At 35.7% G+C, this 18628-nt stretch overlaps 1 protein-coding gene across 2 annotated transcripts in view; it reads right to left on the bottom strand.

Moving 5' to 3' along the window:
- The window catches only part of LOC128691331 (neuronal acetylcholine receptor subunit alpha-7), a 278069-nt gene extending 265569 nt beyond the window's left edge, over window positions 1–12500 (bottom strand). The window contains exons 1-2 of one of the 2 annotated variants that reach the window (XM_070087772.1): window positions 12066–12500; window positions 10660–10769 (exon numbers count right to left, since the gene is read on the bottom strand). In XM_070087772.1, the coding sequence (XP_069943873.1) occupies window positions 10660–10769; window positions 12066–12134 (179 nt within the window). In that variant the 5' untranslated portion in view covers window positions 12135–12500. The remainder of the gene's footprint in view (window positions 1–10659; window positions 10770–12065) is intronic. The other variant, XM_070087776.1, reaches the window with a different exon arrangement.
- Between the last annotated feature and the right edge of the window lie 6128 nt (window positions 12501–18628).

Raw genomic sequence — 18628 nt, 5'->3', positions numbered from 1 at the left:
CTCCTAACTTCCAAACTACGAATTCTCTGCATTTTATTCACACCACACATTGCCCTCAGACATGACATCTCCACTGCCTCCAGCCTTCTCCTCGCTGCAACATTCATCACCCACGCTTCACACCCATATAAGAGCGTTGGTAAAACTATACTCTCATACATTCCCCTCTTTGCCTCCAAGGACAAAGTTCTTTGTCTCCACAGACTCCTAAGTGCACCACTCACTCTTTTTCCCTCATCAATTCTATGATTCACCTCATCTTTCATAGACCCATCCGCTGACACGTCCACTCCCAAATATCTGAATACGTTCACCTCCTCCATACTCTCTCCCTCCAATCTGATATTCAATCTTTCATCACCTAATCTTTTTGTTATCCTCATAACCTTACTCTTTCCTGTATTCACCTTTAATTTTCTTCTTTTGCACACCCTACCAAATTCATCCACCAATCTCTGCAACTTCTCTTCAGAATCTCCCAAGAGCACAGTGTCATCAGCAAAGAGCAGCTGTGACAACTCCCACTTTGTGTGTGATTCTTTATCTTTTAACTCCACGCCTCTTGCCAAGACCCTCGCATTTACTTCTCTTACAACCCCATCTATAAATATATTAAACAACCACGGTGACATCACACATCCTTGTCTAAGGCCTACTTTTACTGGGAAAAAATTTCCCTCTTTCCTACATACTCTAACTTGAGCCTCACTATCCTCGTAAAAACTCTTCACTGCTTTCAGTAACCTACCTCCTACACCATACACTTGCAACATCTGCCACATTGCCCCCCTATCCACCCTGTCATACGCCTTTTCCAAATCCATAAATGCCACAAAGACCTCTTTAGCCTTATCTAAATACTGTTCACTTATATGTTTCACTGTAAACACCTGGTCCACACACCCCCTACCTTTCCTAAAGCCTCCTTGTTCATCTGCTATCCTATTCTCCGTCTTACTCTTAATTCTTTCAATTATAACTCTACCATACACTTTACCAGGTACACTCAACAGACTTATCCCCCTATAATTTTTGCACTCTCTTTTATCCCCTTATATATATATATATATATATATATATATATATATATATATATATATATATATATATATATATATATATATATATATTATCCCCCTATATATATATATATATATATATATATATATATATATATATATATATATATATATATATATATATATATATATATATATATATATATTTAAAGAATTTATCAGGTGAAATTTATGACAGTATTTGTACTTCAGTATTTAACAAAGTATTCGCATAACATGCAGTCTCCAGTCATCTCTCCCGGGTTTAAATTTTCTAAGTCGTCACTCAATTTATTTTACCCATATCCATAAGCTAGGCAGTTTACTTCACTTTACATACCTAATTATTCTCCATTCCTTCTCGCTCACATATTATATGTACAGTATTATAAACTCTCCAAGATATTTTAATTTTAACTATATATACTGAATTAGATTTAATTTGATCGTAGCTAGCTATCTGCCTTGTCAATGTACTTTGTCATCCATTTCTACTTAGCTTTTGAATGAATGCGTTCTATCATATATTTTATTTTTCACATATTTACTCCTAGTTTTTATATATTTTTAATTTTAACTTATGTTGGTAGTTTATTCATCTCTGTTGCCTTCCATTTCCACTTATCTGTGCTCAGGAAAATAAATGTTTAGCATCCATTAGGAAGAGGCACTTCAGCAAGCACTCCATCACGCAGACTTCTTGCCCATCCTACACTAATTGTTTTCCATTCATCAAGGCTCTTGGAGCACCTCCGGCTCATTGCTCTTCTCACAACTTCTACTTTTCATTGTCACCGTTAGGAGGCGCTGCTCCCAGGTGCTTCGAATCCTTTACAGCTTCCAGGTTTCCACCATTCCAGCTACATTACCCTGTGATAGCTTATCTACGCAATGCGTTTATCAACACAAAATATTTCATAGCCAAAGCAAAGTAGCTCGCTCATATTTTTTTTCAAAGCTGGATAAATTAAACAAATAAAATTTTGTCGGGAAGATAATTACATAGACGCCTCTTGAATGACTTAAGACAACAGTTGTTATAGAACATATAATGTGGCAATTCTACACAATGTCTGTGAGACAGACAAATGAACAGTAAGATCGTTCTCGTTTTAGATTCGTTGCCAACACAGACACCTCTGAGATGTGACTGCGAAGTGAAAATTACGACACCGAAATGTAGGATGAAAGGTCATCGAACTCACAAGTTCTTGAGAGCAATAATTTTTTAAGTAGAATATTTTTTTCATAATAAAGCTGGAAATATTTGCTTAAATGCATTAGGACAGAAACCGAGTTTTAGTATAACCGAATTTAACGAAAGATACTGATAACACAGAAAGAAACCGAAATCAAACTTATGATTAATGGAGTGTAAAAAGTGATATTCACTTAGATCTGCAGGAAAAGGGACGTGACTTAAGAATGAAGAAGAATGCAAAGTGACATCATCACTGTTTCATACGCTAAAGAAATGACATTTCTTCCTACTAGGAAAAATAGAATCAATCTGAAGCAAGTAATTTTTCCCTAATATACATATATTTCCTATGAATATTAACCAATTATTGTAGTCCTATGACCCCTAGATACATCCGTAGATACAGGAAGTAGCCGAACCATCTTTTCTTAAAACTGGCTACAATTTTTTGAAAAAACTCCCGAACCAGTGGGAATTTTTATTAAATTTTATTATTATTATTATTATGGAGAAAAAGAACAAAATACTTGAAATCAGTTTTAAAAGTCAGTTTAAGCAACCAATAATTTTTCTGAATTTTTTTTAAATGGGACACCTTGAGGAATTACATGTTATTTATACCCGGTAATTCACAAAAAGTAAAATTAACTAGCTAGAAGCAATAATTATGTATACCTGTATTTCACTGAAAATGAGGAATCTCAATGCTTAGATAGGTGTTTTCCTTGTTGTAGTATTTTCAAAAGTATATCAGAGAAGTCAAAATGAATGACAGGATTTTAGAAAGTCTGTTCAAAAAGTTATTGATATCAATATTTTCAAAAAGACAGTGGATAAAATAACATCATTTATAAATAATATTGTACTCTATAAGCTACATATGAAATATGAAAGTGAAATGATAATTAGACTTGACAAAGCTCGTCACAGAAAACGATGACTCACCTGAGTATGCAAAAAAAAATACTGTTAATACTGCCACTGAAAATCTTTTAAGACAGTCAAGAGTTTCATGAATAGGATTCCAGAGTCATGGAACTTTATGTTTTCCAGTCCGGTCACTAACTGATCTCTCAATGTTTTCTGCTCTTAAGTTGACAAAATGTTGCCTCCAAATTGAACTGCTTTGTAAATCATTTATTTGTATCTCAAAATTATCCAAAGTTCAATTCATATAATGCTGCTCTTTGCACAGTTCATGAATTTTGAAGTTTCTTCAAATAATCCGAACTTAGTAAATCTTTAAATTAATTCAATGATCAGCAGCTGAATCAGTGAAGCTCGCAGATTACATTTAAAGGCGCTGAGTGTCTGTTTTCTCGTGATTTTCAAGATCAGTCATGTGTCTTTTAGGTTTGAGAAATAAGTGTCATTGTTGATATTACACTTAAAAATTGAAATATAATTTCAGGGTTTTTTTATTTTATCAAACGTAACATTGAAATGTTTCCTCAGATCACTGTAATTTTGTGTAAGTTTAAAATATCAAAGTACAAATCTACATAACGTCAGATAATTCTTGACAAGAAAATATTTCATTTGTCAAAAACAGAAGAATTGCAAACACTCAGGTAATCGTTTAAGGACATAACCTCGGCTAAGCCAACGAACATTGCTGTATATAAGTACGTAGCCCTGTGTACACCGAATTCACCTCGCTCAATAAATTCTGAAATTGCCATTCATTTTTTTAAGCACGCACAGAAATTACACTAACTACCTTGGTTACAACTTTCATAACTTCTTCAGGTTCCTTAACGCCAACTTTTGCCTACAAATCTTACTCGTGTACAATACAATGAAAGCCTGTCAGTGAATGATGCAGGGAACCCACCGGCGTCGTCCTCTAATTTCTCCAATCTTACCACTCTATTATAGTGGTTTCACACAAATTTTGTTACAAATCTTTATTGGGGGACATTACTGCAATATTTAATTGTAAAGTAAAAGGACACAAGTGCAGCTAATGTGACATTTTTATTATGGCAACGTTTCGCTCTCCAGGAGCTTTATCAAGCCGATTATTATTTAATTGTCGTATGAGGCCACTCCACTCAAATTTTGTCCCAATGATGTCCGATTCGACTATTATAGTGACCAGTCTTTCCCTATTTTTACATTATGGCGTCCCCCCCCTCCCCCCTCTCTCCGCGGCTGCTGGTTCTTTATTACTCGAAAATTAAATTTCAATCACCAGCAGCTCATTTTACACAGTATTTACATTATTGAAATTTATACATTATAAATTTACTAAAATTATGTAAAAAAATTTCGTATGCTATGTTTGTTTCCATCTTTAATATTAAATTTTTCAGTGAGTTTCTACTCGTTAGCACATCTATAATGCAGTTTTCCTTTTCTGGAAAACCATGAAAAAAGACAGACATACATGTTTGCCATGATACCTTAATCAGCTGCCCACTACAGAGTGTTTTTTTCCATGTTGAACAATAACCTGAAATCTCAAAATCAGCAGTAACTAACTGAAACAAACTTCATTAAAATCTCTTTGGTTTCTGACCTCTCGAGAAACGTGTTCCTTCCAGTACAAGCCGTGTGCCAACAAATGTTTTTCATGTACCAGCCCCAGACACGCATATAAAAGGCTTGCCAGCTCCGTGTTAGGGATTGTAACTGCCTGAGGACAGTGTTGCTGTGATTCTAGTTTGTCCTGAGATTTGTAGAGTTAGTAAGTTAACATATATAAGTAGTATTTTACACATACAAAGACGAATAATAAAATCACAGCATAATTGATTTTTTCCAGATAAATCTAAAACACGTAGTTATAACATAGCAAATACGATTATAATTTACCGTTTACTCTTACACTGGCAATACCTACTCGCCGAAATATTAGCTAATAAAACATTAACAATTTAACGAAATAGCCTAAAGTATTCTAAATAACATACAAAGAAATTATCTTGAAAAGCTCCATAAAAAAATAACGTTACATTTATATTCTTTTTGTGTTTTTACTTAGGTGTCCATGTATGCTAAAAATGCTAGATTACGAATCGGAGGAGAGGTTGCGGGAATCACATGTTACAGCTGGTAGGTGGTGTTCCGAAGCTCCTTTCATCCTTCCAATGACGTCACAACACACTACCTGGTAACCTTTGACATGCTTTGGCCAGGAAAGATTTTTCTGTTAACTACTTGGTCAACCAGGTTGCTGGTGCTGGTTCTAGTGCCTAGTAGGCCTACACTGTCATCACATCCTTTGAGAAGGCAGTAGTGTGGTTTCCCTTTTACCAATAGTATTTCTCATCTCTGCTGATAGAAGGCCAATGCGAAACTTGGACCATGGATGTTGATATAATATATTCAAATTAAGCCTATGACACATTTGTTTTTTAGTCGATTTATTCCACACTTCATTTTATATCTGTCACTTTGCGAAGTTGTTAACGAAGTGTGCATACTGAGGAACTCATTTTCAAGAATTTTCCATGTAAATATTATATGGTATTTCTTTCTTCTTCGTTCCAGAGTATATTCCGAGGTATTTTTCAGCGATTAACATGTTTTATTGACGATTACTTCATATATATAATATATATATATATATATATATATATATATATATATATATATATATATATATATATATATACATGTATATATATATATATATATGTAGTAGGTTGGTAGACAGCAACCGCCCAGGGAGGTACTACCGTCCTGCCAAGTGAGTGTAAAACGAAAGCCTGTAATTGTTTTACATGATGGTAGGATTATTTGTGTCTTTTGTCTGTCTCATAAATATGCAAGATTACAGCTACTTCTACTTACACTTAGGTCACACTAAACATGCATGTACACGTTTATTTGTACACACTCATCTGAGTTTTCTTTGATTTTATCTTAGTTCTTGTTCTTATTACTTTTCCTTTTATATCCATGGGGAAGTGGAATAAGAATCTTTCCTCCATAATCCATGCGTGTTGTAAAAGTCAACTAAAATGCCGGGAACAATGGGCTAGTAACCCCTTTTCCTGTAATAATTACTAAAAAGAATAATAAGAAGATAATTGTCAAAGCGGGAAGTCTGAATGTGCGTGGATCTTGTGCAGATGATAAGAAAGAGATGATTGTGGATGTGAAAAATGAGAAGAAGCGGGATGTCCTGGCTTTAAGTGAAACAAAGCTGAAAGGGTTGGGAGAGTTTCAGTGGAGAGGAATAAATGGGATTAGGCCACAGGTTTCTAATAGAGTTAGAACTATAGAAGGAGTAGCAATAATGTTGAAGGATAAGCTATGGCAGGAAAAGAGGGACTATAAATGTATTAATTCAAGGATTATGTGGAGTAAAATAAAGGCTGGATGTGAGAAGTGGGTTATAGTAAGCGTATAAGCGCCTGGGGAAGAGAGAAGTATAGAGGAGAGAGAGAGAGATTTTGGGAAATGTTGAGTGAATGCATGGGGAGTTTTGAACCAAGTGTGAGAGTACTTGTGGATGGGGATTTTAATGCTAAAGTGGGTAAAAATGTTGTGGAGGGAGTAGCAGGTAAATTTGGGGTGCCAGGGGTAAATGAAAATTGGGAGCCTTCAATTGAGCTATGTGTAGAAAGAGGTTTGGTAATAAGTAATACATATTTTATGAAAAAGTGGATAAAGAAATATACGAGGTATGATGTAGCACGTAATGAAAGTAGTTTGTTAGATTATGTATTGGTGGATAAAAGGTTGATGGGTAGGCTCCAGGATGTACACGTTTATAGAGAGGCAACTGATATATCGGATCATTATCTAGTTGTAGCTACAGTTAGAGTAAGAGGTAGATGGGATATGAGGAAAATGGCAACAACAAGTAAGAGGGAGGTGAAAGTGTTTAAACTAAGGGAGGAGGAAGTTCGGGTGAAATATAAGCAACTATTGGCAGAAAGGTGGGCTGGTGCACGTATGAGTAGTGGGGGGGTTGAAGAGGGTTGGAATAGTTTTAAAAATGCAGTATTAGAATGTGGGACAGAAGTTTGTGGTAATAGGAGGGTGGGTGCAGGAGGAAAGAGGAGTGATTGGTGGAATGATGAAGTAAAGGGTGTGATAAAAGAGAAAAAGGTAGCTTATGAGAGTTATTTACAAAGCAGAAGTGTTATAAGAAGAGTAGAGTATATGGTGAGTAAAAGAAACTGAAGAGAGTGGTGAGAGAGTGCAAAAGGAGAGCGGATGATAGAGTGGGAGAGGTACTGTCAAGAAATTTTAATGAAAATAAGAAAAAAAATTGGAGGGAGTTAAACAGGTTAAGAAAGCCTAGGGAACAAATGGATTTGTCAGTTAAAAACAGAATAGGGGAGTTAGTAGATGGGGAGATGGAGGTTTTGGGTAGTTGCCGAGAATATTTTGAGGAACTTTTAAATGTCGACGAAGAAAGGGAGGCGGTAATTTCATGCACTGGCCAGGGAGGTATACCATCTTCGTGGGGGAGGTGCGTGAGGCATTACGTAGAATGAAAGGGGGTAAAGCAGCTGGAACTGACTGGATCATGACATAAATGTTAAAAGCAGGGGGAAACATAGTGTTGGAGTGGTTGGTATTTTTGTTTAATAAATGTATGATAGAGGGGAAGGTACCTAGGGATTGGCGGAGAGCGTGTATAGTCCCTTTATATAAAGGGAAGAGGGACAAAAGAGATTGTAAAAATTATAGAGGAATAAGTTTACTGAGTATACCAGGAAAAGTGTATGGCAGGGTTATTATTGAAAGAATTAGAGGTAAGACAGAATGTAGAATTGCGGATGAGCAAGGAGGTTTTAGAGTGGGTAGGGGATGTGTAGATCAAGTGTTTACATTGAAGCATATATGTGTGCAGTATTTAGATAAAGGTAGGGAAATTTTTATTGCATTTATGGATTTAGAAAAGGCATATGATAGAGTGGATAGGGAAGCAATGTGGCAGATGTTGCAAGTATATGGAATAGGTGGTAAGTTGCTAAATGCTGTAAAGAGTTTTTATGAGGATAGTGAGGCTCAGGTTAGGGTGTGTAGAAGAGAGGGAGACTACTTCCCGGTAAAAGTAGGTCTTAGACAGGGATGTGTAATGCCACCATGGTTGTTTAATATATTTATAGATGGAGTTGTAAAAGAAGTAAATGCTAGGGTGTTCGCGAGAGGGGCGGGATTAAATTATGGGGAATTAAATACAAAATGGGAAGTGACACAGTTACTTTTTGCTGATGATACTGTGCTTATGGGAGATTCTAAAGAAAAATTGCAAATGTTAGTGGACGAATTTGGGAGTGTGTGTATAGGTAGAAAGTTGAAAGTGAACTTAGAAAAGAGTAAGGTGATGACAGTATCAAATGATTTAGATAAAGAAAGATTGGATATCAATTTTGGGAGGAGTATGGAAGAAGTGAATGTTTTCAGATATCTGGGAGCTGACGTGTCAGCGGATGGATTTATGAAGGATGAGGTTAATCATAGAATGACGGAAAAAAGGTGAGTGGTGCATTGAGGTATATGTGGAGGCAAAAAATTTTTATCTATGGAGGCAAAGAAGGGAATGTATGAAAGTATAGTAGTACCAACACTCTTATATGGGTGTGAAGCTTGGGTTATAAATGTTGCAGCGAGGAGGCGGTTGGAGGCAGTGGAGATGTCCTGTCTAAGGGCAATGTGTGGTGTAAATATTATGCCGGAAATTCGGAGTGTGGAAATTAGGAGAAGGTGTGGAGTTAATAAAAGTATTAGTCAGAGGGCTGAAGGGGCTTTATTGAGGTGGTTTGGTCATTTAGAGAGAATGGATCAAAGTAGAATGACATGGAGAGTGTATAAATCTGTAGGGGAAGGAAGGCAGGGTAGGGGTTGGAGGGAGGGGGTAAAGGAGGTGTTGTGGGCGAGGGGTTTGGACTTCCAGCAAGCCTGCGTGAGCGTGTTAGATAGGAGTGAATGGAGACAAATTGTATTTGGGACCTGACGAGCTGTTGGAGTTTGAGCAGGGTAATATTTAGTAAAGGGATTCAGGAAAACCGTTTATTTTATATAACCGGACTTGAGTCCTGGAAATGGGAAGTACAGTGCCTGCACTCTAAAGGAGGGGTTTGGGATATTGGCGGTTTGGAGGGATATATTGCGTATTTTTATACGTATATACTTCTAAACTGTTGTATTATGGGCACCTCTGCAAAAACAGTGATTTTGTGCAAGTGATGTTAGTGTTGAATGATGATAGTATTTTCTTTTTGGGGATTTTCTTTCTTTTTGGGTCACCCTGCCTCGGTGGGAGACGGCCGACTTGTTGAATATATATATATATATATATATATATATATATATATATATATATATATATATATATATAGAGAGAGAGAGAGAGAGAGAGAGAGAGAGTTTATGGACACTATAAGCGAGTTCACAAGTGATTTGAATAATACCACCAATAATGTAACTTCTCTTGTTTAGTTTCCTGATTTTAGCTGCATTAGCCATATTGTGTTCTTGAGACAAAAACTCGCTTAACATTATTATTTTCAAATGTCTTACAATGCTTTTTTTTCATTTTATGAGATGGTTTAATTGCATTTTTAATGGTGATCAAGCTCATCACCACTACAAATAATTCTGTTTTTCATAGCCCACTAGTTGAATGTTTCGGTATTTGTTTGTAAGTTTTCTGTGACTTGTTCTTGGCTATTTTCGTGATGAATAGTGACTAGCGTTTTCATCTATAATGATGTGATACATTAAGGGTGCCAGAACTTTTCACTTTATTAAGACTGGGTTTTGATTTGCATACAACAGCTCATTGTAATCTGCTTGCTATTAATCTGAATATCCATTTTCCTATTTTTTATATCATATTTCCTCATTTTGTGGGCTATTACTTCAAGGTCACACTTCTCAATTTTTATTGATTTTTTTTTTCAATTCCTGTAGAAGGCATTTGCACTTTGGTTTCGGTTTCTAGTTTTATAATTTTGAGTTTTATAGAGGATATTACAACTGAAAAAGCTTGGTTAAATTGTGTATAATATGAGTAATAAGTAAAACCATTTCTAACTTTCTTAACCTACAGGAAAAAAATAATACTCTGATTATTAAATATATATATATATATATATATATATATATATATATATATATATATATATATATATATATATATATATATATATATATATATATATATATAAAACTGTATCCACGAAACGAGTGGTATTGATTAATAGCAACACTCCACAAGCCACGGAGTCGAACCCATGCTATTTTGGCCCACCTCATGGTGAGCGAAAACGCATGACGCTTTAGACCACTAAACCACTAGATTGTGTAATTAAGTAGTATAAAGCGTCGTGCATTATCGCACACCATGAGGCGGGCCAAAGCAGCATGGGCTTGGCTAGTGCAGTGTTGTTATTGATGAACATATATATAGGAATAGTATATCTTACCTACCTGTTGTACATCAAAACATCTGGTTTCCATATTTTGTATGGTGGAATTCTGAGGTCCTTGACTCCACCGTAATCAGTTTCATTCCACCGTAAATTGACATCGTTCCACTCCTGAAGGGTGGGGGGATGAGGAGGCTTGGTATGAGAAACCTGCTACTTGTGAAATCTATAAAAAAATTATATATTCAGTATTATAAATTGCATTACAGATATTGCACTTAATTTGTAAATGTATACCATTCTCACGTACATGATGCAACAGACTAGAGGGAAATACTGTATATCTTAACCTTACAAACTCACTATATCAAGTCGCCCTAGGGGGGAACTCATTAGCTAATGTATATATGTAAATATGTATGTATATATATACATATATATATATATATATATATATATATATATATATATATATATGTATATATATACATACATATATATATATATATATATATATATATATATATATATATATATATATATATATATATATATATATATATATATATGGAATATAATATAAACAATTAATCATCTTAAATGACTGTTATTGGCTTACTATTTGCTGATAAAGACATGCATTATCTCCACGCACAGTCGGAGATGAGCTGAACTGCTTGCACTAATGAAGGATGGACGGACCAGACACACAGTTTGAAGATATTATGCGAATAGTTCTTGAAAATAAATAAACATTCTCGGTCGCAATGAGTATTATCTATTATGTTAGTGTTTGAGTGCTTTAGGCATGTCCTCCATCTTTCTTTTGCCATCAATGTTTGAGTGAAGCAACTAGCTACATGGTTGCCGTCACACAGTTTCCCCCTGGGAGTGAAGACTCTACTGACAAACAGCAACTTATCAAGCCTACGACAAAGCCATAATCTAATATCTGCATTTTGCCAAAGCTGCAATTCTCAGTCTAAATTCTTGGGGAAACCCGATTTGTTTATTTAACTCGATAGTTTGCATTAATATAATGCTTAATTAGCATTCTGTTAGTGATGGTACTTGTGTATTTGAAAAATTAGTATATTAATTTAGTTTTGCATGCACAATGCTTTATATTAGAAGCTTTCTTGTAGTACAACGAGATATTCTTGAATCATAGAAGTATAGGGTATTGATCACAGAAAACTGAAGATTCAGTCAAAGAAAACGTGGAAATATTAGCTTGGAGGATAAACTAAGTTGTCTCTGCTCAGGATTTCCCGTCTGTCTACTTTTTTTTTTTTATTTTTAATCTTTTGACTTTTCATTTAGAACATTTAGATGTGTATGATTAGAATTCTTTAAGTCAAGCATGAGGGTGAAATTTTATTGTGCATTTATGAATAAAAGTTTGCTTATTTAACATACAACTTTATTTATCCTCACTTTGTTAAGTTAAAGATATTAATAACTTACCAATTTTAACCATGTGTTTGTTATTAGGAGCTGATTCTTCTCATCCTTAAAGCAATAAAAAGAAAACATATTGTAATAACGATTTCATTTCCCCAATGACTGCCACTACACACTGAAACAGGGACGCGAAAGCAAGAAAAATGAGGAAACAAAAGGACAGAGACTGGACTAAGAGAGAGTCTAGCAAGACCGCATTCCTCATTTTTCTCTGCATACACAAAAGTACATTGAGGCTGCCTGTCATTTTGGGCAAACTCCAAGACAAACGGGACCATATACAGCCTGCCCAATACTGACAGTACAGGAGGTATACGCACGTCCAACCAGCAGGGTCAATGCCCGTCTCTCAAGCACATTAGAGACAAGTGAAACATTAATTAAACTTTGACACTTCTCGTAAGAGATACGGGTTTAGAGAAACTGAGTATTTTTTAATTATTTAGAATATTATAATTAGATTAATTAGCCATGCTTTCCCTTAAACACATCATGTTCTCAAGTTTTGAAATGAATACAGAATTCTAATTAGTGTTTTTTTTTACGCTAGTGACGGTAAACTGAGAAATTGTTCCTGGCGTATGAGAGATGTCGGCGCGCCCCACTACTTGGACATGGCAGCTCCGAGAAAGTTAGTTGTGGTGAGCACACAAAGTATGGCCGCGTGTCGGGGCACCCAGAAAACTTACCATATTCAACCATACGTTTGTTGTTAGGATTTGGTTCTTTTCATCCTAAAACAAGAAAACATGTCTAGACTAGTAATTAAAGCTTCAGGAAAAAGATAAAAAAAATTAAAAAACAACAGGTTATTAATATTTGTTAAGCTAATGGCATCAGCTATTGAGCAACACTTGTAAGTAAGGAAAATTTTTAAGCTCATTCAACTTAGGAAACCATTTGACTGCCTGACATCAAAGGAAAATGGGATTTTTGGATAATTAATTGAATAATTGTACCTACTCACAGATGGGCCTGAAAGCCCTTTTGTGCATATAGTGTTTATATAACATATATATATATATATATATATATATATATATATATATATATATATATATATATATATATATATATATATATATATATATATATATATATATATATATATTGGCGAATAGGTAAAACTTGCGATTTTAGCTTAAATAGGAAATATTTTCCTTGCCAATAAGGCAAGCGAAAATTTGTTTATATAATAATTTCGCAAAAATCATTCTGACCCTAACAAAAAAAAAAATACATGTTTCATTGTGTTTGTTCATTATTAAATTATTGTAAATTTATCTAAAATATATTTAGTTGGTTTGCGCTTGTTTTACAAGGTTATGTAAGTTTTCTAAGTTTATTTTGGTACAAAATTACTAATTTTTACATTAACATAAATGAAAATATATATCTTTAAACGTACAAGAGAAAATTTTAGAAAGGACGCAAGAGTTCTTACTAACTGACGAGTTTTACCTGTTCGGCACGACATATATATATATATATATATATATATATATATATATATATATATATATATATATATATATATATATATATATATATATATATATATATATATATAAATAATATATTATATATATATGTATGTATGTATGAACATACATATAAAGCAAAGCATATGCACAAAAGGTAACCCACATTATCCCTCTGAATTGAACACTGACAATGAGCCTACAACTATTATTATAGTGAAGAATAGCACATTTTGGTTACTTGAAAGCAATTAAGAATGACAGAAGCAGTTAATAAATATAACAGAGGTAGTAACACAAGAGTTATTGTGTGTGAATGAATGGCGAACAGATTTTTTTATATGGAAATAGTTAGGGAAGTCTGAAACATAGAACTTTAAGGGGGTCATTTAGTTGATTAACAAAATGAATAAATTTTAATTAATTGAACATTTAATCTACATGCTGGACTTAGACTACAATTTCATTATGTTTCATCATATTTTTTTGTAATGTGTACTTAGTGTTTACATATACATGCTACGGTTTAGTATCTAGGATATGAAGAACGTCAATGATTCTTATGATCCATTTTCTACGGAGTTTCTTCGTCCCGTGGAAGTAATGAAATAATCGGCGGTAAAAAAAGATGCATTGTTTTTATTCTATCCTTCAAATTTATCAAATTGATTTTTCCGAAAGTTAAATATATATATATATATATATATATATATATAGATATATATATATATATATATATATATATATATATATATATACACGTTTGTATGTATACACTGTTGTTGATAGGAAAAAATAGCTATGGAAGAAATCTTGCACTAGACCTTTCTAACATTGTCCAATAAGGTTTGCTCTCTTTCACTATAAATGTCACATTTCTGTGGTAGAGCGCAAACCTCTCTCACAGATTACCGTGAGTTCGATTCAATTCTAACTTTACGTGAATTTACTTACATTCATTCATTACGACTTTTTCCGAGTGCCTACGTATTTTAGTATATACCATATTTTGCGGCTTATTAGACGCATTTTTCCATAAAATGCCTGCATAAAACACCCTGCGTCCTATAAATTAATGTCAGCGATGGGAGTTAAAAGTTTTAAGTGTGGGGTGGGATGTAGTTCACCAAGTTACGTCCGATGCCGAGCCATTGAAACTAAAACTAGTCCTGTTTCAAAATTACAGTAAATTAATGATGTCTTGAGACAAGATATTTATGGAATACGGATCTGTACTGGGATGCTGACAGAAAACGAAATTCCTCCCTAAGTAACACCTTCCTTTCTTATTTCATAAATTACCGATATCTCAAAGCAGCATCATTTAAGGTAGGCATTTTAAAATAGTGCTACCGTATACTACTGTTAGCACTTACTGGGAATTTTCACTGTAATACTAGGTACCGGTAATCATATTTACCGTATGTTATGGTACTTATAGTGTCAAATATTGCCAAGGAAATACGGTGGCCCAGCAACACCTGAAGAAGCCATTTTGTTTGTACCAATAGTCACTGACAAAGACGCATCAGTATGCACTCTGGGAGCCTCACTATATAGAGTTACGCACACAGCAGCAATTCAGCCACCAGCGACTGTTTCACCAGTTCAAATTGAGAGATCATCGGTGTGTTGAGGTGCCTGGCTAGTCATTAAAGAACCTCACTTCACAGTCCGTAAGCCACTGAACTACAGATTTGGCAGTATGACACTGTGCGTCGTCCTGCATAAAAACCGTAGCCCCACACTTGTCAAATGCCTCAAGTAAACTGTCACACAATAACTCCAGGTAATTATACTGGTTCTTATACTGGTTTCTGGGAAGCACAATGAGTGCACCAACACTCTGAGCACTGAAACACCCCTAAACCATGAGTGAGTCTGGGTGTTTGGTGGTCCCACAGATGTAGCATGGGTCTAGCAGGTCACTACCTCTGGGCCGGTACATGTTCCCCATGGTTACAGGTGATGGTAAAGGTTGCTTCATCACTCCAAAGTACTTCAGACCACTGTTGAGGATTCCAGTGACGATATTTCTTTGCATAATCCAGCCTACGTTTCTTCTGTGGCTTGGAGAGGATTGGTTTCTTAACCTAGCAGTGACTACCGTAGCCCAGTTCTGACACACGTCTATTAACACTTCTTACAGAAACCTCTGAGAGATGACGTGGGTTCTTTTCTTTCAATTCTCAAGCAGTTATATTAGGCATACTCTCTAACTGCTTCTTTAACACAGTTTAGGTACGAACAGATGTCTTCTTTGAGGGGCCAGGCCGAGGTTTGGCAGCCGGTAACCCGTCTTGAAACGCTGCACCCAGTTCCTAACTGAACGATCCCACATACCAACATTCTCCACTATTTCTTTCGTCTGATACCCAGCTTTGTGAAGCCCTATGATTTCAGCTATAGTGTCAGGTGTTAAAGACTTCCTTTTGCCCATAATTAAATACGTATAGCCCCAAAACCAAAGGGAACACCAGACGAAAGATGGGCGGATGAGAGACAAAAGTGCAACACTTCCTCACCGTGGTAGCCACGTGAGCACTGAGGAGTCACTGTGGAGTGTGGCAGCAGGCTGTGACATCACGCTAAAAGCTGCTACCCCGCATAATGCACTTCAGTTACATGCCATAGGTTTTATGGCATTTAACTGAAGAGGATGCAGCGTGGGTTTTGCACGCTGCATCTGGGTGTCGTTCTGTGACGAGATGTGTCTTGGTTGTCCTTCAGAAGGTAGAGGATTTTGTTGTAATCATTAATAAGAAGGATTAAATGTCACCCTCTGTCTGCTACAGCAATAAGTCATTTCGTAAAGATTCAGGTCTTTGAGGTCTGTGACACATCTGGGGATTATCCGAGATGTTAGTTTAGTACCATTATAGTGATGCGGAACTCCTCACCACTTTAATGGTGCTGTTTAGTACTAGTGTCGAGAAGGTGCTTTTTCTTACGTAAATTTGAGGTCTAAATCGAGAGATTTTATTTCTGTGGTGGTGAAGATGTAAGCGGATAGACTGTTAACTCTCTGTGGTAGTCCCATGCAGTCTCGTTTACTACCAGTGCACAGAAGATGTAGTTTGCGTATGAGCTTCAGTCTTTGTTGTAGATTAGCGGTAGTGATTTGCTGAGACAGCCGCTACCAGGAGAAACAAGAACAGAGCAGAACTTGACGATGCCTGTGGATATCTCTTTGAGACAGTCGTAACTGATCTGCGCTTTCTTGGAAGAAGACACAGAGAGCAGGATAGAGGGGGGGCTTAGATGATGTCATTTATTGTGGCAGGGATCACAAGATAACAGCCTCAGTGAGGCAGTCTTCTAAGAAGCTGTGCCGTTGTAAAGACTTCGTGTTTTCAGTAGAAGAGAAAGGTATTCTTTTCGTCTGATGTCTTTTGTGTTAAGCAGTGTCCAACAAATGATGGTAAAGTGTAATGGTACGGACAATATGAACTAAGGGACAAATTCATAAATGTCAGGATATCTTTTATTGGATACGTAAGTATACAAAGTGCTCGAAGAAGAATAGGTGCCGTAGTATAGGAGGATTCTTAATTACTACTTGAAAGCACCATAGAGCAAAGGGCTGGTAACTACTATGATTCTTAAATTTTGGTATACATGATTCCGCTACAGGTTTCTTCTTAGCTTCCACTCTACAAGAAACTAGATGACCTCATGCCTTCACCTACCGCTCAGGTGTGACTTGCACTCTTCTTTAGAGGCAATGTGTTTTCTCGTTCTTCAATATCATCTAGAATGGCCAATGTTCCAAAACCAAAACGTATTCAATAAAAGATGTCCTGAAAGGTGTGCCTCTCTATCCTTTATTCCATTTTGTCTGTACCATTATACTTTCTACCATCAGGAACTCGTATGAATAAACTATCCACATCATAACTAATAAATATTCTGTTTCGCAGGTTGACAAATAGAATCGTATGTATGCTTATATTTGCAAAGTCAGACGACACCTAATAAAGTACTTTGACTTGATTGAAGGTGGAGGCGAAAAAGTACCTGGTCATGCGGAAAACAAAGAGGCTAGCCACAAGAAAATGTAAAGAGACACATTGCTTTTAGGAGAAATTAAAGACCCAAATTGAATGTTAATTTTGCCTGTCTTTGGGAAATCTATTCATAAAAGGAAGCTGAGGTAGATGGGAGGTAAATGTGTTCATAAAACCAGGAATATCGTAGATTAACATTGAAAGTGCATACTGCATTTACCAGCTGCAGTTCTTAGAACAGGAGATCGAGTGTGTTTACAACACATTGTCTGACTTAGGCTGCACTAACAGCTTTATACATTCTACTCATTTCTCTGCCAGAGATCATTTTCTTGGAGGATAAAGGAAAGAAATCCTTGAAACATAAAATTAAATTAGTCTTCCTTACTTGGATGAACTAAAATCTGCAAACTATGTTCCCACTCATAATTATGTAAATTATGCATCCAGATGCTCGAAAGAAAAATCTGAGCCAAAGTTACTATATAGCTGAGTCAGAAAAAAGATGCGAAGAACTAGATAATAAGGCTGGAGGAGGAAGGAGGAAAAAACATTAGAATAGACCAGGAGGTATGTGAGGAGGTGGACAAAAGGTTTAGGGAGGTATTCTCCGTGAAATAAAAAAAAATGCCTGAGAGTCAAAGAGGAAGAATAAACCATTGAATATCACAATACACACAACAGGTGGAGAAGGGAAGAAACTAGTGAGTGAGCTAGAGGCCTCGTAGGCAATTGGAGCTGACAACTTCTGAGATAGGGAGCAGAAGAAGTGTGTAAACCACTAGAAGTGATCTTCAACAAATCAACTGAAACAGAGGAGCTGCCTGAGGTGTAGAAAATAGTGAACATAGTCACAATATTTAAAAATGGGAACCGGCAGGTACCATTAAAATGATATACAAAGTAAGATTGAAGATTATCAGGAAAAGTAATGGAGAGGAGCAGATTCTTTAACAACAACCAGCACAGTTTAAAACAGGGCAAATCACGTCTAGCAAATCTGCTGGACTTCTGAGACAAGCTAACCAAGATTAGGAAGACGAGAGTAGGCAGGGAAACAGGGAAAGCACTACAGCGA

The sequence above is a fragment of the Cherax quadricarinatus genome, chromosome 2 (genome assembly GCF_038502225.1).
Source record: "Cherax quadricarinatus isolate ZL_2023a chromosome 2, ASM3850222v1, whole genome shotgun sequence".
In the NCBI taxonomy this organism is placed as follows: Eukaryota; Metazoa; Arthropoda; class Malacostraca; order Decapoda; family Parastacidae; genus Cherax; species Cherax quadricarinatus.
This window is presented reverse-complemented; position numbering and strand designations above follow the sequence as displayed.